This window comes from Salmo salar, chromosome ssa28 (assembly GCF_905237065.1).
Source record: "Salmo salar chromosome ssa28, Ssal_v3.1, whole genome shotgun sequence".
In the NCBI taxonomy this organism is placed as follows: domain Eukaryota; kingdom Metazoa; phylum Chordata; class Actinopteri; order Salmoniformes; family Salmonidae; genus Salmo; species Salmo salar.
The window spans coordinates 27739033-27762900 of record NC_059469.1 but is presented as its reverse complement, the minus strand read 5'-3'; the positions used below and the strand labels follow the sequence as shown (position 1 = coordinate 27762900).

The 23868-nt window shown below is 41.6% G+C and overlaps 1 protein-coding gene across 5 annotated transcripts in view; it reads left to right on the top strand.

Moving 5' to 3' along the window:
• The first annotated feature begins 3257 nt into the window (after positions 1–3257).
• The window catches only part of mlip (muscular LMNA-interacting protein), a 48437-nt gene continuing 27826 nt past the window's right edge, over positions 3258–23868 (top strand). The window contains exons 1-4 of one of the 5 annotated variants that reach the window (XM_014180163.2): positions 3258–3478; positions 17655–17783; positions 20561–20698; positions 21464–23605. In XM_014180163.2, coding sequence (XP_014035638.1) covers positions 3380–3478; positions 17655–17783; positions 20561–20698; positions 21464–23605 — 2508 coding nt within the window. In that variant the 5' untranslated portion in view covers positions 3258–3379. Of the gene's footprint in view, positions 3479–8219; positions 8331–17303; positions 17410–17654; positions 17784–20560; positions 20699–21463; positions 23606–23868 lie in introns of those variants that run through there. The other 4 variants (XM_014180162.2, XM_014180165.2, XM_014180164.2 and 1 more) reach the window with 4 other exon arrangements.

The following is a 23868-nucleotide window of genomic DNA, read 5'->3' as shown; positions in this document are numbered from 1 at the left end:
AGGTATTTTAAAATGGGGGGAAGTGGGATGTAAGGTAAGGCTTCTCCTCATACATACAGTCTGCAGCAATAGACCACAATAAATCACACTCCCTTGTGCATTCATTATTTAGTCAATAATGTGTTGAATGAAAACCCCCTTGTTTATTAGTCATCCAACAAATGTACAGTGCGTTCGGAAAATAATTCAGACCCCTTGACTTTTTCCACATTTTGTTACGTTACAGCCTTATTCTAAAATGGATGAAATTATATGCGCTCAGGACCTCAGAATGAAGCGAAGGTTCACCTACCAACAGGACAACGACCCTAAGCACACAGACAAGGCAATGCAGCACTGGCTTTGGGAAAAGTCTCTGAATGTCCTTGAGTGGCCCAGCCAGAGCCCAGACTTGAACCTGATCAAACATCTCTGGAGAGACCTGAAAATAGCTGTGCTCCCCATCCAACCTGACAGAGCTTGAGAGGATCTGCAGAGAATAATGGGAGAAAGCTTGTAGTTTCATACCCAAGAAGACTCAAGGCTGTAATTGCTGCCAAAGTTGCTTCAACAAAGTACAGGCAGGATACAACTGGTAGCCAGCCAGCCTGACAAAGATATTACCTCAGCTTTCTAATGTGCTCGCCTGAAGCACCATCAATCAGATCTGAATTACTAGCATTCCATTCCATTTAACTTGGTTATCTGCATGCTCAGACTACAACAACACAGTGGAAATAAATGAATGCACCCTTCAACATACAGGACCAAGTGGATCATATATGATTTCAGTGGGTACAAATTGGACTGCAAAAGTGGCTACAGAAAGGTTGCTATAGTAGCGACACCGCCATATTTGTCCATCAGCTTCAATGGTCCAGCCCTCGAAGGATGTCCGACAGGGGGGAGATGTAGAGGAGCGTCAACTTCACACCATAGAAATAGAATGAATAGAATGGACGCCCCTGTTGAAGTCAATGATGGCATAAACGGTAGACCGGCAGCCATTTTGAGTGTACCAATGTCAGGAATGAAAATCGGGAAGTGTACCGTTTGATCTGTGCTGTGATTTGTTACGTCAACTCAACTGACATTACAAAAAATGTGTTTACCAGTCAAATTGCCAGGGTTAGAGATTCCAATTCTATTCCTTCTATTTCTATGCTTCACATATCTTCGCCAGACAGATGTCAACCACAAGGAGAATATGCAAGGACCCCTTTTGACTGGCCAGACAACACAGGAAGAGGGGGGCCACTCACAGCAAGTTCCTAGCAGAAGTCGTCTTCCCCCTTATGCCTATTTCACACCTACCAGCATAGGATAATGTCCAGGACAATCAGCCTTATTGAACCAAACGGTAGTCAGACAGGAGACACAAACAGTGCAGGGTCCTCGATGAAGATGACTACGGCTCAGCCAAGGAGATTCTCTATTGGAATCCATGGACTGCACACAAAGTGCCTAATTTTTTTTTTAAAACAATCCTCAGGCAAACAGTGTAAACGGACTGAAAATGACAGGGTTAAAAGTGTTGAGATATGTGTGCAATAAGACAGTTTTAGAATGTGTGTTGTGATGTTTTTCTGCCCTTAAAGAATTTATGAAAGTGTACAAAGTACTCTCGCTGTCACGTCCTGACCATAGTAAGATGTTATTTTCTATGGTAGAGTAGGTCAGGGCGTGACAGGGGGTGTTTTGTGTTTTTCTATGTTTAGGGTCTCATTTTCTATTTCTATGTTGTTTTCTTTTGGGATGATCTCCAATTAGAGGCAGCTGGTCCTCCTTGTCTCTAATTGGAGATCATACTTAAGTAGGTTTTTTTTCTCCACCTGTGTTAGGGGGTAGTTGTCTTCTGTTTAGTTTCTGTACCTGACAGAACTGTTGGCTGTTTGTTTGTTATTTTTTTCTTTTGTGTTCTGAGTTAAAATAAATATTCATCATGAGCAATCAACACACTGCGCTTTGGTCCCCTCTCTACGACAGCTGTTACACTCGCATTCATGTGAACATTTATGAACTCATACCCTAAAAATGACACAGAACCATGCAGGCGATGAATGGTAGAGGACTCCGTCACATGAACCAATCGCTGCTCTCCTGACCGGAGACCTCACCTCTTCCTGTCCCAGGACTATAAACTGAACGTGTGAACACCAGTCCTTGTGTTCAGGATCGGTGACCAGACGTGGTTGTGGTCATTAAGAACGATTCTTGGCTACCTACCAGAGGAGCCTTGGGGAAACTGGACTTCTGAATACCTTTGTTTTGGACTCTGCTTGCATGGAGAGTTCTCTGAAGACCATTGGTATACGCCGTCCAACAAAATACTTACTTGCAGGTTCCTTCTCAACAATGCGACAACAATAAAAAATAATACAAGTTAACAATACGAACATAAAATAAATAGCGATTTGACTGCGATGTATCTGTTACTCTATTAGGCTATTATTATTCTCTTAGAAATACCTGTCTTTGTTAGTTTTAGGACTTTCAAATAATCATCCTGCTTTTATCCTTTTAATCAAAATGCTGTAGAATAGGCAAAACCTTTTAACCTTCATCCTATTCCCTTTCTATTCTGAATCGTTTACACTACCATTTTGCCAACAAAATCTTCGCTACTTATTCATCCTATAAGATTCATTGCTTTGTCCTGGTTATTTCTTAAATCTTTGTTTAATAAAGAATCTACTCTTCTCAGACTGCATCGCCCTTTCATTTAAATAACTCAATTGCCTTTGAAATGATAATTGTAGTTACAATTATAACTCTTTAGTTTTTTGTTGACTAAGAATTAACAAGTAGTTCCCCAAATTAGACTTTATCACATTAAAACCATTCCTCTACACCCCTCAAACTCAACTCTGGACCTCAAAGTCAGTTCCACTGCATTTTCATTGTTCCCCTCTAATCAGGGACTGATTTAGACCTGGGTCACCTGGTGTGTGCTATTAACTCAGGTAGAACAGAACCTTGTAGGGTAAGAGTTGAGTACCCCTGCTCTACACTATTCTTTGTGCAATTGTCTATGACTGTTTTAATGGGAACAGACTTACTGTATATATAACTGTGGGGAAGTGGGTGAAACACTTGTCTTTGGTCATCACTACACCTTCGGAGACCGCCGCTCCAGGGACCCCCTCGGACAAATTTGAATTGAGAGAAGAGCAAATACAATTGTGGCCATGCATTCCCGGGGGCACAGAGCACAGTTGCTAGCGATGGCATGATCATTATAGTTATCGGTGCCCTGCAGGCTGGATGCCGTCTGCAAGCTATTTGTGGCTTTGTGTGTCTATAAATGGAAGCCAGCGCTGCTCGGCACTTATCACAGGTTAATACATGTTAGGACTCCATATGGAAAAGTTGCCTTAACTGAATTATAGTGTGTAGCCGAATGGACCTCTGTAACCCTGAGAGCATTTCACCTTTACCTGGACATAAACAATGCCAAGATGTGGAGAAGAGTGACAGCTCAAATGAGAGCCAGGGAAAGGTAAGAAGGGAATCAATATTTTACTTTGGTAAAGAACAAAGGAAGTAGCAGCTTAATCATATTGAAGAGGTTTTACTTAAGGCTAGTATATTAACACCTAGTAGTGTGTAAGGTGTTTCCCTTACAAAAAAGACTGCAGTTTTGAAACAGCAGTAAAAGTGCAGTAACTGCAATCGACTGTGGTATTTTGGGCGCAGTAATTGCAGCATACTGTAGTTATATTGCACTCTAACTGCACTTATACTGCACTGTGACTGCAATCTTTTTTCTTAAGGGTTGTGCTGCCAATGACCTTGGTTGAAAAAGCCCCCCCCCATGCACTTTCATTTGCACTCCCATTTTTGACACACAGCATACTGCTTTGTTTGGGGAAGACTTAAGTTCAAGTTTTGTCACATGCGAAGTACAGTGAAAGGCTTACCTTGAAAGCTCTAACCAACAGTGTAGTAATCAATATCAAAATAGTACAACTAATAAAAACCAAATATATATATATATATATATATATATATATATAGTACCAGTCAAAAGTTTGGACACACCTAATCATTCCAGTTTTTAATAAAAAAAAAAAACTATTTTCTACATTGTACACTGCTCAAAAAAATAAAGGGAACACTTAAACAACACAATGTAACTCCAAGTCAATCACACTCCTGTGAAATCAAACTGTCCACTTAGGAAGCAACACTGATTGACAATAAATTTCACATGCTGTTGTGCAAATGGAATAGACAACAGGTGGAAATTATAGGCAATTAGCAAGACACCCCCAATAAAGGAGTGGTTCTGCAGGTGGTGACCACAGACCACTTCTCAGTTCCTATGCTTCCTGGCTGATGTTTTGGTCACTTTTGAATGCTGGCGGTGCTTTCACTCTAGTGGTAGCATGAGACGGAGTCTACAACCCACACAAGTGGCTCAGGTAGTGCAGCTCATCCAGGATGGCACATCAATGCTAGCTGTGGCAAGAAGGTTTGCTGTGTCTGTCAGCGTAGTGTCCAGAGCATGGAGGCGCTACCAGGAGACAGGCCAGTACATCAGGAGATGTGGAGGAGGCCGTAGGAGGGCAACAACCCAGCAGCAGGACCGCTACCTCTGCCTTTGTGCAAGGAGGAGCAGGAGGAGCACTGCCAGAGCCCTGCAAAATGACCTCCAGCAGGCCACAAATGTGCATGTGTCTGCTCAAACGGTCAGAAACAGACTCCATGAGGGTGGTATGAGGGCCCGACGTCCACAGGTGAGGGTTGTGCTTACAGCCCAACACCGTGCAGGACGTTTGGCATTTGCCAGAGAACACCAAGATTTGCAAATTCGCCACTGGCGCCGTGTGCTCTTCACAGACGAAAGCAGGTTCACACTGAGCACGTGACAAACTTGACAGAGTCTGGAGACGCCGTGGAGAACATTCTGCTGCCTGCAACATCCTCCAGCATGACCGGTTTGGCGGTGGGTCAGTCATGGTGTGAGGTGGCATTTCTTTAGGCGGCCGCACAGCCCTCCATGTGCTCGCCAGAGGTAGCCTGACTGCCATTAGGTACCGAGATGAGATCCTCAGACCCCTTGTGAGACCATATGCTGGTGCGGTTGGCCCTGGGTTCCTCGTAATGCAAGACAATGCTAGACCTCATGTGGCTGGAGTGTGTCAGCAGTTCCTGCAAGAGGAAGGCATTGATGCTATAGACTGTCCCGCCCGTTCCCCAGACCTGAATCCAATTGAGCACATCTGGGACATCATGTCTCGCTCCATCCACCAACGCCACGTTGCACCACAGACTGTCCAGGAGTTGGCGGATGCTTTAGTCCAGGTCTGGGAGGAGATCCCTCAGGAGACCATCCGCCACCTCATCAGGAGCATGCCCAGGCGTTGTAGGGAGGTCATACAGGCACGTGGAGGCCACACACACTACTGAGCCTCATTTTGACTTGTTTTAAGGACATTACATCAAAGTTGGATCAGCCTGTAGTGTGGTTTTCCACTTTAATTTTGAGTGTGACTCCAAATCCAGACCTCCATGTGTTGATAAATTGGATTTCCATTGATTCTTTTTGTGTGATTTTGATGTCAGCACATTCAACTATGTAAAGAAAAAGTATTTAATAAGATTATTTCTTTCATTCAAATCTAGGATGTGTTGTTTAAGTGTTCCCTTTATTTTTTTGAGCAGTGTAGATACTTTTGTACCTGTTTCCTCCAGCATCTTCACAGGGTCCTTTGCTGTTGTTCTGGGATTGATTTGCACTTTTCGCACCAAAGTACGTTCATCTCTAGGAGACAGAACGCGTCTCCTTCCTGAGCGGGATGACGGCTGCGTGGCCCCATGGTGTTTATACTTGCGTACTATTTTTTGTACAGATGAACGTGGTACCTTCAGGCAGTTGGAAATTGCCCCCAAGGATGAACCAGACTTGTGGAGGTCTACATTTTTTTTCCTGAGGTCTTGGCTGATTTCTTTTGATTTTCCCATGATGTCAAGTAAAGTGATGTGGACAGCGAGGAGCTTGAAGCTCTTGACCCTCTCCACTCTGACGTGGAGGGAGAGGTTGTTGTCCTGGCACAACACTGCCAGGTCTCTGATCTCCTCCCTGTATGATGTCTCGCCGTTGGTGATCAGGCTTACCACCGTCCCCCGTCGTGTTGTCAGCAAACTTGATGGAGTTGGAATCACGCGTGGCCACACAGTCCTGGGTGAACAGGGAGTACAGGCGGTGACTAAGCACACACCCCTGGGGGGCCCCCGTGTTGAGGATCAGCGTGGCAGATGTGTTGTTACCTATTCTTACCACCTGGGGGGAGGCCTGTCAGGAAGTCCAGGATCCAGTTGCAGAGGGAGGTGTTTAGTCCCAGAGTCCTTAACTTGATGAGCTTTTTAGGGCACTATGGTGTTGAACACTGAGCTGTAGTCGATGAACAGCATCATCATATTGGTAATCCTCTTTTCTAGGTGGAAGAGGGCAGAGTGGAGTGTGATTGAGATTGCGTCTTCTGTGGATCTGTTGGGGTGGTATACGAATTAGAGTAGGTCTAGGGTGTCTGGAATGAAGATGTTATGTGCCATGACCAGCCTTACAAAGCACTTCATTATTACAGATGTGAGTGCTACAGGGCGGTAGTCATTGTGGCAGGATGCCATAGAGTTTTTGGGGACAGGAATGATGGTAGTCAGCTTGAAACGTCGGGATTACAGAGGAGAGGTTGAAAATGTCAGTGCATTTGTCAGCTCTGCGTGCACACAGGTTATTGCTGTACAGTACATTTTATGATACATTTCATCTAGTCTTCACTATCTAGTCGCCGTATCACAACAGAAAGAATCATGCTACACATTAGCAACTTCTTCAGTGATTTACTACTGCTACCGCTAACTTTTTTAACTACAAAACACAGAAACTGTCACGTTGGTATAAGGGATCGGGAGACAGGTGCAGGAATGCGTAAGTTCTTTTTTATTTCTTTACCCAAATTACAGCGTGCCGTGTAAAGGCACAGGGACTAAGACCAAACAAACACGTATACAAAACACAGGGTTGAAACCCAAACAAAAGAGCGAGGAGTACCTCGAGTAAATAACATAAGCGCACAATGATACCACACGGGACGAGACCCAGAATCATCTGCGCAATACACACAGCACGAAATCCAAAACAACACAGCACAGGTACTCACACAACCAACGGACATTGGAACAATAATCGACAGGCAATGGTGAACAAAGGGCACACTTATACAAGTACTAATCAAATGGGAATAGGGACCAGGTGTGCGTAATGACAGTTCCGGAGGGATCCGTGACAGAAACACGCCATTTTCACATATGTTGATGTTGGGGTGATGCTGGAGATGATGTTAAGAGTTAGCATTTCATTGGCTGTCAGAAATTAAATACATGAATTACTTTTCTTTAATTGAATGGAATTCAACTGCTTGTGAATTTCATTAGCCTAACTGTTGTTCATTACTTTGCTTTAAATTAAAGTAGTACGGTCGGAATTCCTCTCTCAGCTGTGTACATTTGAGGCTACAGATCAGGAAGAATTGGTAGAACAATATTCGTACTCCTGTCAGCATGTGTCTACAGTAAGAGATATTGATTCAAACCAGATGGAACAATTTGTGCTGTAAAGAACTATACTTACTGAAGGCCTGTTCACTAGTAGATGCTGAATTGCGCTTTGAGAGAAACATGTCTCAAAAGTCCAAAAAAGATGATTGCCTTTACTTCTGCCTCACTTGAATATTGAATAGATCTTTATTGAGTTGTGCCTCCCATACCACAGTCTGCATGCTGGGGACAGCCAGTTTCTACTTGGCACAGATGCTGTATAGAAAGTAATTTATCTATTATGTTGGGGTCAGCATCACGTGTTGGGAGCTCAGCATTCTAATGTGTTTGGTCCATGTAATGTCTTACTATGTCACATCATAACTTTATGGGACCCTAAATGGAATGTCAACCAACGGTCTCCGTGGCATTGAGAGGTAATCTAAATGTCTAGTGTGCTACTGCCTTACACACCAGATCACAGAGACGTTTTCTCTAAAATAGGAACGCTTTTTCTTGCCGAAGAAAGTGATTGTCTAGAGCGCGTACAAACCCTATATCCACCATGTTATGACAGACAGACTGGTCTCAGCAGCGTATTTACGGAGCAGCTGGCAGATGGTTATATTTGTATATTTACTTTTGAAGGAGGGGCAGTGGATGTAATTAAACTCTTGACGAAGTGACACACCCACTTGTTTATGTTCTAGCCTCAATGGAGATGCCAAATCCCCTGAAACTAGAAATTGCTTAGCGGTCCATAATGTAGATCTACAATTCTGTGTTAAATAATCTCCAAGCAATTCCATGTAAGTACACTTTTCTCTGTGGTCTTGATCTTGAAATGTTTAGAGTAAAGTGAACATCCAGTCAATAGTGGGTGTATGTGTGACTATCTATAACGGACACCAACAGGGGTGGTCTGTTTCTGGGAATGATCTATTACTGTTTCTTGTTGGTGTTTGGTATTGGTCAGGGTATGTGCCATGAATTCTCTGGAGAAATACCTGTGTGAGCGCAGGCCCAGTGAAATGACTGGCAGTATTGCCCCACAGTGGGGGAAATATGATCTGTGAGGACGGTATGACCGTGGCAATACTCCCAGCAATTAAACCTTCAAGAGGAGCCCTAACTGGCAAGTAGGAAATGCCTGCCTTAACCTTTAAATCATTTATTTACCCGCTGTTGTGACTACAGAGGAAATAGAGAGACAGGGGCTAACATGTGAGAACACACAGTTAAAATAAAATGAAAGGTTCCTAGGATAAAGCATATATGCTTTTTGGCTGAGACTACTGTTTACATATTACTTGATACGATGTGAAGAAACACAAACCCCGGAACAGACACATGCATACACACACGATAACATACACACTATAGATATTGATTTTGTGTTGTCGATATTTGGTAGTATAGTAGTGGCCTGAGGGCACACCCTTACTGTCTTGTGAAATCTGTTGTGAATGTATTGTAATGTTTTTAAAATGGTACAACTGCCTTAATTTTGCTGGACCACAGGAAGAGTAGCTGCTGCCTTGCTATTGGCGAACCATAATAAATACAAATACACATCCACCTGCTTTTGGTAAAAATCCATATGCGACCTGAATGGTTGGGATGAATCCAGACATGAAAACATATTTAGCCATTCGTCATATGGACCTCAATGATAAAAGTTGAGTGGATTTGATGAATGTGGTGGCAAATGTTATTGTAGTGATTCAAATTGATAAAACTGGTGGGAAATGTAACTGAACATTTAAAATGTACTTTAAATATTCCAAGGTCATGAGACAAAAGGAACCATTGAATGGCTCTTCTTTTATATGATTTACACTGTTTTAATTCATTTGGTGCTGAATTTATCAATTCAGTTGTCAATTAATCCTCCGTTATCTATTTGATTCAATAATCATTTACACCACTCATAGAACAGTTGGCCAACAACATAAGAAGAAACCCTTACCACAGAGCTAAGCATTATATTAGGGGGCTAGACATTAGATTAGGGGGCTAGATGTTAGATTAGGGGGCTAGATGTTAGATTGGGGGGCTAGATGTTAGATTGGGGGGCTAGATGCTAGATGTTAGATTGGGGGCTAGATGTTAGATTGGGGCAGTTACTAGCCATACAAATGTGTAATTAAAGTTAGCATTCAACGTGTCTTTTTTCAATAAAAGGTCTTCATTAGTATGACTTGCAGGCATTTGGCTGAAATGATAGGTGGCAGGAGTTCTGAGAAGCTTTGTTATTGTTTCTACTGCTGATTGCTCCTTTGAGGTTTGGGATAGGGTTAAAATCAGTGGCGGCTGCTGAAGGGAGGACGGCTCATAATGGCTGGACAGAGTGAATGGAATGGCAACAAACACATGGAAACCATATGTTTGATGTATTTGATACCATTCCACTTATTCCCCTCCAACCATTACCACGAGCCCGTTCTCCCCAATTAAGGTGCCAACCTCCTGTGGAACAACTCAACAGTTAAATTTAGGCATTCATTCTGATTGGTTAAGTTAAAGGGTAAGGTTTAGGGTAAGGTTAAAATGGTCCCTAGCACTGGGGATTAACCCCACGATCCTCGGAGGCTGCAGAGCCTTCTTGATGGCAGCCTACTTAATGGTGACAGCGCTCACCATTGCCCCTAGTGGCAGGTATTGAAGGCATCTCTCGACGTCCTGGGGAGCTGGATGAACGTTAAATACTGCATTGGATCTTGTGTGACCTGGCTGGTTGAAATGGCTGATTGTGGCTTTAAACCCCTAATTTTCTCTCCATTTCTGACAGTGACTGAAGTGTAATCATCAAGTAATGCTACAAGTAATGGCCCCATTTAAGAGATGATAGCAACATGTCTTTTGACATCTGTATTTGCCACTCACACTCAGTTTTAAGTGCATTTGTTGAGCTAAGGCTTTTGATGGAGTAGCTGGCCTCTAGAATCTAGATTGCTGTAATAAAAGTGAGGTAGAAAACCATGATCATGAGCGTTACTATCAAGACCACGGCTTCTTTTCACAATCACAACAACTTATCTTTGTTTTTAAAAGGGGAATGATTGGGCCTCCCAAGTGGCGCAGCGGTCTAAGGCACTGCATCGCAGTGCTAGAGGCATCACTACAGACCTGGGTTTGATCCTGGGCTGTATCACAACTGAGTCCCATAGGGCAGTGCACAATTGGCCCAGCGTCATCCGGGATAGGGGAGGGTTTGGCAAGGGGGCTTTACTTGGCTCATTGCGCTCTTGCGACTCCTTGTGGCGGGCCGGCGCCTGCAGGCTGACATCAGTCATCAGTTGAGCAGTGTTTCCTCGGACACATTGGTGCGGGCGGGTGTTAAGAAGCGTGGTTTGGCGGGTCATGTTTTGTAAGATGCATGACTCAACCTTCGCCTCCGGAGCACATTGGGGAGTTGCAGCGATGAGACAAGATTGAAAAATGGGGTAAAATATATAAAAAGGCGTGAGGTTCAATAAGTGAGGTTCAATAAGTGTATGATATAGTACATCAAAACATAAACACAATGCTGAGAACTTTTTCTGGGGGGGTGGACCCTAAGCAAAATGTTGTTTGATGCAGAGAGAAGAAAAATATGAATTTCCTGAAATTCTACACATTTTGCCATGGGGTGCAGAGAAAATATTGCAGTTTTAAAGAAAGTTTGCTGCAATTCTACACATTTTGCCATGTGGCGGAGAAAAAAAGTACCAGTTTTACAGCAAATTTTACTGCTGTTCCACACATTTTGTCATAGGGTGGAGAGATTTTCTTTGCAGTTTTAAAGCAAATTTCCTGCAATTCTACACATTTAACCATGATATACTGTATGCCATGTTAATATGATATCTGAGTGAGATTGACTAACAAAATCAATGGGGGTCCCCTGGAGGTCAGGGCCACACGTGCTCTTCATGCTCGGTCAATAATTCAACCATGATTACTACAAGTTTAGATAGCTGGCTGGACTAACTTATCAATCTAAAAATATTTAGCTGACATGGGCTAATTGAGTGACTGTCAGGGACTACTAATGCACAACCAAATTTCGAAATTTCACCTTGTGTATTCTACTGTTCTAACTCTCAACAGTAAGTTCAGACCCCAACTGAGTTCCTAAAACTCTGTTTTTTGAGGGGGTCAGAGGCCCCCTAGCAACGGGGGGCCCTAAGCAACCACTTATGTTGCTTTATGTCCAGGGCCGGCCCCTATACTATCACATCACAAGAAAACAGACAACATTTACCACATGCTCCTCACATCCTGTTCACAGCTAAGATCATAGTCACAGAAAGTAGGGGTACTGAGGGTGCTGCAGCACCCCCTGATAAATCACAATGAACAAATAATTAATATAAATAAATTAGTGGACTAGGCCTTTATTATTCCTGTATGAGCGGAGAAAAATACTTGACTGCAGAGCGGGGGAGAAAAACACCCCCGTAGACAACACCCCCACCCGAAAACATCTTCCTGCGGCCATGGCTAAGATGACTTTCAATGAGCAATAATGCCCACTTGCATTGTCGTATTGTATACAGTGACCTCTCAATGGCTACAAACCTTATGTTGCTGTACCATAATCAATAATAGCAATAGTCAAATACAATACAGGCTTATACTGTATAGTATAAATCCATTATTTGGCAAGCATAAAAACAACATTCACACTCAATTTGAACCAGTTATAGTTGATAATTAATGATTTATAAAGTACATGTTAATCATTATTGTCTAAACTATCAATAAACCCTGTACTCTGCAGACATTTCAGATGCAATATCAGACAAAGGATAGTGGCATGGGCAAGGCGGCAATGGGTGATTACTGGGCTGGTCAACACTGATTGAACCCCAGCTACAGTGCCGTGATTTATCCTGTACCTCTTGTACCTTTTGAAGTGGAAGGGCATTCTTACACAGCACCCTCTAGATTGGGAGTAATTAGCACTGTGACTACCAACCCTTGAGACAACCAACCCTTGAGAAAAACAAACCCTTGAGACAACCAACCCGTCTCTCATACCAATCGACTTCTGTGAAAATGTGTCTCCTCTTATCTCCAAGGGAGCAGATTCATTTTTCTCAGGTATAACATTGCATGAATTATTCAGAGTAGGAATACAATTTTTCCAACTCTTGGTTTTTTGGATGATCTCTTTGTTCATGGTGTCTGGGTAATCCACTTTTGATGTGGGTATAAAATATCTTGCTGTGCGTAATTAACAAAATTCGTATCTAAAAGGACCTAGAAGCATTTACTGTATGTAACATATTAAAGTTATGGTCTGTCAGTCATATTGTGTCACTAATTGCTGTCAGCCTACTCTGTTTTCCACTATTTATAAGGACAGCTGGTGAGAGTGGACATTTCAAAGGCTGCTGATAGCACTCTTGTTTATTTTTTTCTGAGTAAATCTCATTCAAATGGATTTATAACGGCATTTTGTTTTGGGGAGTATTTCTTGTGGAACTTATGAAAGCTTGGGAATGGGCAAGCCGTTTAGCCCTCTGCCAAGATATTAACTGAGGTTGGTATTCAATCATTTGCAGTGTATTTTCAGAAAGCATGTTTAATTTCCACAGCTGCTGTACCAATTAGCTACCCTGTGGCGCAGCGGTCTAAGGCACTGCATCTCAGTGCAAAAGGCGTCACTACAGACCCTGGTTTGAATCCAGGCTGTATCACATCCGGATGTGATTGGGAGTCCCATAGGGTGGTGCACAATTGGCCCAGCGTCGTCCGGGTTTGGCTGGGGTAGGCCGTCATTGTAAATAAGAATTTGTTATTAACTGACTTGCCTAGTTAAAGGGTAAATACAAAATAATAATAATAATAATGAAAATCAAACACAATTCTGAAAGCACTACAGATGTAGGATCTTCATTTGAGCCAGTGTGCTAAGGCAGGACAATAGTCCTGCTGCAGCAGTAAATGTTCATTATTATAATTAATGGATATCTTTGTAGGGGTTGATACACTTTTCGTAAGGGAAAATCAAGTCTAGAATTTTAAAGTGGAAACTTCAGATGCGTCAAGTGACATAATAAAAACATCCCCATCAAAATCCCTCAGTTTAAACTTCATATACACTGCAATTTTTAAATTTCATGCATTTCAGGGAAGTTCTTCTACAACAGGTTGATCAAATTAAGATCTTATATCTGTATCACTTTTTCAAACTGTTTGATTTTCATAGCTGCTGTGCCAATCAAACACAATTCTGAAAGCAATAACTGGAAACCCACTATCAACCATTGATTTAATACCTGTAGCCTTAGTAGTTGTGTTTTTGTTGTTGTAATTAAACACTCATACTTCAATGTCTTGGAGCAGTAGAGAAGGGAAAACAATGGAACGAGCTAAAGTTTAAGTTCAGTGTTTGTGGGGTTTCCACTAGTTACCACAGCCACAAAGTAAATGTTGGCTATAATATTGTAAAAATTGATGAAGACAAAAAATGTGCTTTTCGGTCTTAATTTAATGTTAGGGTTAGGAATAACGTTAGCAGTGTGGTTACAGTTATGGTTAGGTTAAAATCACATTTTAAGTAGAGAAATTGTATGTGTTTATGACTTTGTCATTAGCTACCACAGCTACAATCTTGGTTGAAGTCTTTTCTCTCAAGTTAGCTCTGGTCTCATGATAAACCCAGCGTCACTTCGCAATGGAAAAGATACGAGAGCATGAAATAAACAAGGCTATTTCTGTCTAGCGACATTAAATTGAGGACAAAACCTGAGCTGCCTGCCTACATTTACAGTGACTGTCAGTTCAGCTGTTTGCTCAACAAGAGAACACTCCAGTGATCCCAGACATATCTCATGCATTTAACTGCAAGTTTACAAAAACGTATTTTGTCAGCACTTATATGTAGCATAGTAAAATACTAAGTTGTGTCGATTCTGAAAAATTGCTAATTGCAACCAGGCTGCAATTAAAGGGACATTTAACACTTTTTCAACTTCACATTCATCATCTCCAGCACCACTCCAACTTCAACATTGCAAATTGCGTGTTTCTATGTTTTGTAGTAAAAAAGATAGAAGATAAGTGTTTCATCAACCAATTAGTAGGCAATTAGTAGGCAATGCCTACTCATAATTGGTTTAAATCACATGATGCACACCGATGATGTCATTTGAAACATTTATCTTTTTACTACAAAACAGAAACGCGCCATTTTCACATATGTTGATGTTGGGTGTTGTGCTGGAGATTTTGAATATGAAGTAGAAAAATGTTGACATTTCCCTTTAAGTGTCACTATATGTCACTCCTAATCTCTGGTGGACAGATCTACCTAAACATAACTGGTACAGTAGAATATGTCGGGAAGGAATGGGACGCATGGGCCAACGAGCAGCAGTAGTTCCCGTGTTTGCGTTTATGTCACTGTGTTTGGGTTTTTCGTTATTTGGACAAATCACGGTTTCACAGGTGTTAAAACCTCTCTAGGGTATGTGGGACGAAATCGTCCCACCTACTCAACAGCCAGTGGAATCCCGTGGCGCGATATTCAAATACCTTAGAAATGCTATTACTTCAATTTCTCAAACATTTGACTATTTTACACCATTTTAAAGACAAGACTCTCGTTAATCTAACCACACTGTCCGATTTCAAAAAGGCTTTACAACGAAAGCAAAACATTAGATTATGTCAGCAGAGTACCCAGCCAGAAATAATCAGACACCCATTTTTCAAGCTAGCATATAATGTCACAAAAACCAAAACCACAGCTAAATGCAGCACTAACCTTTGATCTTCATCGAAAGAGACACTCCTAGGACATTATGTTATACAATACATGCATGTTTTGTTCAATCAAGTTCATATTTATATCAAAAAACAGCTTTTTACATTAGCATGTGACGTTCAGAACTAGCATACCCACCGCAAACTTCCGGTGAATTTACTAAATTACTCACGATAAACGTTCACAAAAAACATAATTATTTTAAGAATTATAGATACAGAACTCCTTGCGGTGTCCGATTTTAAAATAGCTTTTGAGCAAAAGCACATTTTGCAATATTCTGAGTAGATAGCTCGCCATCACGGGCTAGCTATTTTGACACCCACCAAGTTTGGCACTCACCAAACTTACTATAAGAAAAATTGGATTACCTTTGCTGTTCTTCGTCAGAATGCACTCCCAGGACTTCTACTTCATCCACAAATGTTGTTTTGGTTCAAAATAATCCATAGTTATGTTCAAATATCCTCTGTTTTGTTCTTGCGTTCAAGACACTATCCGAAGGGTGACGTGCGGACGCGTATCGTGACAAGACATTTCTAAATATTCCACTACCGTACTTCGAAGCATGTCAAATGCTGTTTAAAATCAATTTTTATGCTATTTTTCTCGTAAAAAAGCGATAATATTCCGACCGGGAAACCCTGTTTTCGTTCAAAGACTCAAAATCTAAAATGGACTCTTCACGTGCATGCGCGCACCCGTCTCATTGTTCTCAGATCGACCACTATCCAAATGTGCTACTGTTTTTCAGCCATGGGCTGCAAAGTCATCATTCAACGTTCTGGCGCCTTCTGAGAGCCTATGGGAGCATTACAAAGAGTTACGTTACAGCAGAGATCCTTTGTTTTCAATAAAGAGAGTGTAGAAGGCCAAGAAATGGTCAGAGAGGGCACTTCCTGTACAGAATCTTCTCAGGTTTTTGCCTGCCATATGAGTTCTGTTATACTCACAGACACCATTCAAACAGTTTTAGAAACTTTAGGGTGTTTTCTATCCAAATCAAACAATTATATGCATATTCTAGTTTCTGGGCAGTAGTAATAACCAGATTAAATTGGGTATGTTTTTTTATCCGGATGTGAAAATACTGCCCCCTACCCTAGAGAGGTTAACATATTTCGAATTTCAGAAGGGGAGGGGATATTCGTCCGCAACTCATTCCGGTTCCGCTCCTTGTTCTAGCATCTCTTCATCTCTTCTCTTAATACGTATGGACCCAGAACTTAATCAAGCGGCTGCTCAATTACGTAAACCTTTAGTTCTGGTTTAACCAACATTATGACACTCCCAATAAACAAGTTAGTGGCATGGCATCACTGTGCTAGCTAAAGAAACGACCGTTGATTGCAGTGCCATTTATTTTGACCTGCATGATCCATCTCTCTAAACTGGTAGTAAGGGATTCTAAACGTTTACTTTATGTTCATTTCCTCAGGACTTTTAAATCCTATGTACAAAGTATGATCCAATACAAGCACGACGCTTCAATATTGAACACTCATAGTCTTGGTTGAGTTGTAATAAATACTGTAGTCTACATATATGAGCAGGTTGGTGAGGCAGAACTGGGCGATTTCCATTAGATGGGCCAGCTGAAAAGTCAAAATGGGCTATTATTGTAAAAATTCATGAAACAAGATTAATGATGAAAAATGCTAACCTGTCACATACTTCCTCATCATTGTGTAAACCTTTGTAGAATTAAGGTGTAAGTTAACAGATTCATTGAAATATTAATAGGGAGACCCACAGAATGTATATGAATTTATTTCAGTAGTATATACAGAATGTATATTAATTTATTTCAAGTAGTTAGATAATACAAAACATGTTTTCTTTCCAAATGGAGGAGGGGAAAAATGCACTTGTCTGCCTATATTCTTTGTCTCTTGCTCAGTCAGCCAACAATCATTAACTGTGAGCTCTTAAAATGTGAACAGGGCCGGACTCATTTCTCCCTCCTACGTGTACATATTCATGTAGTCTGAATTGAGCTTCTGTTCTGACACATTCCATTTTGAGTACTACATCCCAAAACGAATTTGGAAAAACACTGCATTATTCTCTTGAGCAGCTTTGGGTTTATTTCATGCAACTCTGACCAGAATAACTAAAGCAAGCAGAAGGTAAACCACATCTCAGGGATTCTTTACAAACTTGCAACATCCTTTTAAATGGTAGAAATACATACTTTATAGCTAGAAATATTCACAAGATGTGGATCACTAGCGTGCGACAGCGCTTCAACAATGTAGTTTCATTACAAACTCAGATCATGTGATTTGAATAGTTTTTTCATGTGAAGATCACGGACATAAGATGATAATAACATGTGTAACCATCAAACAATTTGTTCCTTTCTGATTTACAGGTCTCAGAAGAAGAAGTGTCATCCAAGCTTCTTTTTTATACATTTGTGCCGGTGCTAAAGACATTGCCAATTAAAATCACGCTCACAAAGGCTGCGAATACAGGACTACTCGCAGGCAAACCAAATAAGGTACTTGGCACCAACTTCAATCAGACACTTTTGTGTGGTCTCAATTCTTACACTGTAAAAGAAAAATATGTTGATTCAACATAAAATTGTAAGGGAACCAGCTGCACTCAGGATTGTGCATTTTCAACTGGTTGCATTACAATTGTATGTTGAATAAACATATTTTTTATTGTATTTTTTACAGTGTATGCATGAATACATGCATTTATAAAAAAAAAGTCTGATAATATTCCTGTCAAAACATTATTAACAATGCACTAACTGAACAAGATGAGATGATGTCTCTTCATTGATACAGCTATTTCAAATGTCATACGCTCATCAGATGAGAAAGAAAGAAAATATGTTTGACCAATCCATGTTTGCGTCCATTTCCACAGTCTCAAACTTTGACTCTAGCTTTTGTTGGTTTTCAATGCACATGATTAGGAAATGATAATGTTTATATAACATTAGTTGTCAAATAGTCACTGTTGATATGGGAATGAGTTTTTCATTGAGCGAATCTTTCACACAACACCCATGGGATTTTCAATGCGCTTCAATTCAAGCACTCAGTTATCAAATCCATTTAGTTAAGGCAACCATGAAGCAAGTCTGTTGGCTCTGTAGTGTAGAATAATACTGCGTTATCACATGGACAGAATTGCATCAGGCTTGTAGTACATGAGGTGTGGTTGTGAGTAATATCCAGAGGGACTGGCTCAATAGGTTACCATAGATACAAATGTGAAGAGTTCAAACACTCCAGGACTTTTTTCTTTACCATACAGAACACAGGAGAAACCAAATCTGCAAGTTATTTATTTAAAGTCAATCTTAGGTTGCCTTTCATGATGAATATGAAGGTCTGAGTTATGCACATGGATCTCTGCGAGTCTGTTGTTCAGAAAACCAGCAGATGTCACAAGGAGGTTATTTCATAGGTGAATATAAACTGCAGGTGCACTCTGTGAGCAAACATTAAGTAGTATACAGTATATACTATAAATCAGGATAGATCAGGATACAAGTCTAGGTCCAAAATGCTCCTTAACAGCCTCTACCCCCAAGCCATATGACTGCTGAACAATTAATGAAATGGACACCCAGACTATTTACATTTACACCCCCCCCCCCTTTTTTTTATTTTTACGCTGCTGCTACTCGGCTGTTTATTATCTATGCATAGTTACTTCACACCTACCTACATGTACAAATTACCTCGACTAACCTGTAGCCCCGCACATTGACTTGGTACCGGTACCCCCTGTATATAGCCTCATTATTATTATTTTATTGTGTTACTTTTTATTTTTTACTTTAGTTTATTTAGTAAATATTTTCGTAACTATTTCTTGAACTGCATTGTTGGTTAAGGGCTTGTAAGTAAGCATTTCACGGTAAGGTCAACACCTGTTGTATTCATCGCATGTGACAAATTCAATTCAATTTGATATAAAGCTGAGAGACGTAAAGGTGAGTTGATACTTATCTCAATGTTCTTTGCTATGTTCTCCTTAATATTCTCTCCATACCTAGCATGATTAGGACCAATAATAACATGTATACTGCTTACTAGCAATAACCATTTACAGTACTTAATATTGTTTGGTACTTAATGCTGTTCACAATTAAATTTGCCATTGAAAACTGCTGTGACATTGTTCTATTCAAATGCAGCTTTTCTAAGCAATATCCTGTCGTTTTGATAACTGTAGTACCTTTATAGACAACTGATTTTAAAATATATACGATTTTAGAGATATTATATATGAATTTGACAGTATTACTCATGTTCCCTCATTTCCCATTCAGATGTTCAATTTTGAACTTACATTGGTATAGGTTATATGCTAGCATGGAATGAATGAGATATATTATACAAGCCATTTACATATACACAATGTTCAATTCAGCAAGACGTATGAATGCTACAAAGAATAATCAGGATAAGCAGACTGAAACTAAAGGGGAGATGAGAGTACATTCTTGAAAGAGCTATTGTAGCAAATGTATGAAAAAGTCAAACCCATACAGACATTCCAAATGTCATTAGAGTGGTCTTACACCGTATTTCATCAATTCAACTTGAATTATCGAAGCTTCTATGCCTTATAGAATGAACTGGCATTGTGGATGAAAGGTTCTTATTATCATGGATTAGTCTCAATCTAGTCTATCATACTGTATGCCAAATGGTTTGGATTATGCAACAACTTGTTAAAAGAGCTTCTCTTACTGTAGAAATCCAGCTTTACCTTTTTGAACATCCATTTTGAGTACAATTGAAAGAAAGACAGAATACATTGTTTTCTCCGCATAATAATTACATTTTAAATGCAGTGTATCACACATCTAGTTAACATCTAGTGAATCTCTGAAAGAGAACACACTAACATTTATGAATGTTTCGTTTCATTTTATTTAGACAGTGAAGAAAGATTTCTAAATGAATTGTGACCGTATGGAGGACATACTGTGTAATTCTGTAGTCAGTCATCCTGTACGGGTGTCCCTTCTCCCCTAGAGAAATGACTTACTATAATTATGAACAACAAATAGTATCAGTTAAGCTCTTACTCAACCAGTGGGGCATGTGGTAGTGCATGTGTACAGTTCATGTGGGACATGTGTTCTGGTAAAAGGAAACCCAGGAGAGAGACATAATTACACGTCCCGCTCTCGCTCAGGAGCTGGAAGTTATACACAGGGACTTGCCGAAGTTCACTTCAGGATTGCTCAGGTTACAGTAACTCATCTAAGTGGCTCATCAACGTTTCCTGATCCTCTGTCAGAATTTAGGAGTTCCCAAGCAGAAGGCGACTGAAGACACCATGTCAGACGGAGGGCTTTTCAAGGCGGAGGTGATCTATATCAGGGACTGTGAAAAACGTGAAGCAGGGGACATGGTCCAACAGGAGACATACACTCGGGTAAGTGCATGGGCTTATGTTCTACTCTTACTACCTCAATGTGATACTCACATTTACAGCAGAACCAACAACAACATTGATCACAAAGTGAATCTTAAAGCTTTGTATTCATTTTCTATATGTTGCACCTTCTCTGCTTGAGGCCTAGACATAGTAAGTTAAATAGAAGTTGGGCAAAAATATTTTAGAATAACAATGTTTTGTCAAGGCTTACAGCTTGACTCCCTTCCATATGTGACCATTTTAATTACATACTGTAGCTTCTGAGATTAAATCTATACATAGTAATAAAAATGACACACAAATGGCAGATCGGAATTTTTGGTTCCAACCCTACTTGACATAATCTATACTGTTCCAATTGTTGTGACCTTTGCTTGTACCTTTTAAATGAGAGAACATGCCTTCTGAGATTCCATTTTTAAATAGTATAGCAAAAGACAAATAAATTGGATATATGAAGCTTTGGTTACAATCCTGATTTGAAGTTGGGTCTCAGATATGCAATGTATTAGTTATTATGTAAAAATCCAGTTTTGTTTACCCTTTTCTAAATTATATTTGCCTGAGACTGCTTTAATTACTTTGCAAATTAATGGCAAAATGTTTATCTATCATGGTTCAATAATTCAGAATTTGAAATAAAATCAAATAAAAAAAATCTACCTCATTGACAGTCATCTTCAGTTATCATTAGTCAACAATGTGTTAATTAATATTCATAGAACCTTTTCACCCTTATCCCATGTTTTTTTTTCTTCTCAGTTGATATCTCCTCCTGATCACCCAACCCCACCCCAGACCCCTCCCCCTATAAATACCCAGCCAGAAAATAGAGTCCACCATTTTGTATCCAGGACTATGGAAACAGCTGTTAACGAACACCAGGGCATTTCTCAGCAGCAGTGGCACAACACCCCTGTGGGTGCTGAGGCCAGCTTGGATCTCTTTTTAAATAGGGAGTCTGACTCAGACGAGAGACTAAGCCCCGCTAACTCCACAGATCTGTTTCCTTCTTCTTCAAAGAGTCAGAGTCAGGAGTCCATCCTCTCTGAGAGTTGGGACAAAGACAGGAGCTGGTCTGCACTGCAAATGTCCCCCGAGACGTCTCGCGCGGTGTCCCCGTGCTCCTCAGTGAGATCAGGCATGTTCACCCCCTCTGTTGTGCGAGTCAAGAGGCACTCCCTAGAACCTGGCTCCAGTTTAGTCCACATGCCGCCAACCTGCCTCTCACCAACTTGTTGTGCAAGTCCCACCTCGCCCCCCTGTCCCCTGTCCCCCCGCCTCCGCTCCCGCCACAGGCCCCCTCCCACACGGCTCTCCCTGCTAACAGCTATCCTCCGAAAGGGCCGCCTGCCAGTCCTGTCCCCTACTCTACAGAGACCCTACTCCCCCTGCTGGCCCATTCACCATGGGACTTCCTGTAATGCCTGCTCTGCAGCTTCCAGTGTGGCCTCTATTCCCCTGGAGGTGTCCTCATCCAGGGCCCAGTCCTCAGCCTCCATACACAGCCCAGCTCAGAGTTACCATCACAGGGATGGATGTGTGTTAGAGTCCCTTAGATCTGTCAATGCACCCCTGTCCATAGAGTGTAAGGAGCTTTCCACCTCATGGAGAATGGTTGGCCCTCACAGCCCACCATTAAGACACTCAGATGAACTGAAATCAAACAATGGATTTATCTCTGAGAGGGTCACCTCCCCCTCTTATCGAAGCCTTGTGGCGTCACCAGTCCCACCGTTGTCTCAACCGTTCCCTCAGAACCTCCCCAAACCAGTAGACCACACCAAAGTTCCAAGTCCACCTCTGTACTCATCACACTCAAGATTCAGACGTCTGTTTCCTGAGCCACTCAACAACTCAGTTAACTCAAGACTTAACTCACTGTCACCTGAACCAAAACCAGTTAAGAACCAGGGGGCTTCTGTGCCCCACGATACAAATCAACCCCTGTATTCATCACACTCAAGACTTAAATGTCTGTCTCCTAACCCAGCTCACAACCAGGGGACCTCTGCATGTCAACCTCTTTACTCATCCTTCTCAAAGATCAGCTCACCGTCTCCCGGACTAGTAAACACCTCATCAAACTCAACACTGGACTCACTGTCTGTCGGACCAGTAAACACCTCATCAAACTCAACACTGGACTCACTGTCTGCCGGACCAGTAAACTCCTCATCAAACTCAACACTGGACTCACTGTCTGCCGGACCAGTAAACACCTCATCAAACTCAACACTGGACTCACTGTCTGCTGAACCTAAACCAGTTAGCAAGAACTTTGTCCAAGCTCTGAATTCTCACCTACGATCAAAGCTCACCTTTCTGTCTTCTGCACCTGCTAATAACCAGGAGACCTTTAAGGCCCTCGATACGTCTACACCTGAAGTTTCCTCCATGGGAACCTCTAACAATCAGGGGATTTCTATGGGGACCCTTAACACCTGGGGGACCGCAAGGCCCCAAGTTTGGAGTCCACTGCCCAACTCATGTCTTTACAGGTCTCCTAAACCTCGCTCTCTCTCCTGCTGTGCCCCAGAGGGCCATCTTTCTGCCTCATCCCACTCACCCAGTGGCACAGTTTCCTCTGCACAGAGGTACATAGATACAATATCACCAACCCCATTACAGAATGGCCTGAAAACACCTCCACACTCGATGCTGCAACTCGGTGTCTCCCCAGCTCACAGAGCTTTCCACCTCACTCCCACCCTCTACACACCCCCAGGATGTCCATCACCTAAGCCCCCCACTCCACCCTCAACACCCGACCGCTTCACCCTCTCCCCTTCTCCGGCGCCCCCGACCCGTGACCTTACTCCGTCTCCCTCTCTCTCCCTGCGCTCTACGCCCTCTCCATGCCTATGGAGGGAGATGTCAGACTCCCTTGATACAAAAAGAAAGGTAGCTACTCTGCATGCTGGCATGCAGTCCAATCGCACGCCACCTGCATGAGTCAAGTAAACGAGGACAAAGGAAACTATTAATGTCCTGTGACTGACATTGAGTACTGTAAGGATGATTTGAGTATCTGGCAAGATGCCGCTCGGCTAAAAATGATCTTGTTAACTTACAACCTCTAACAGCAACTATATTGTCCTTGGTTCCCAACTGTCATACTTGCTTTTCAGAGTTAGACAGTTAGTCAAACGTTTTTTTCATGAAAA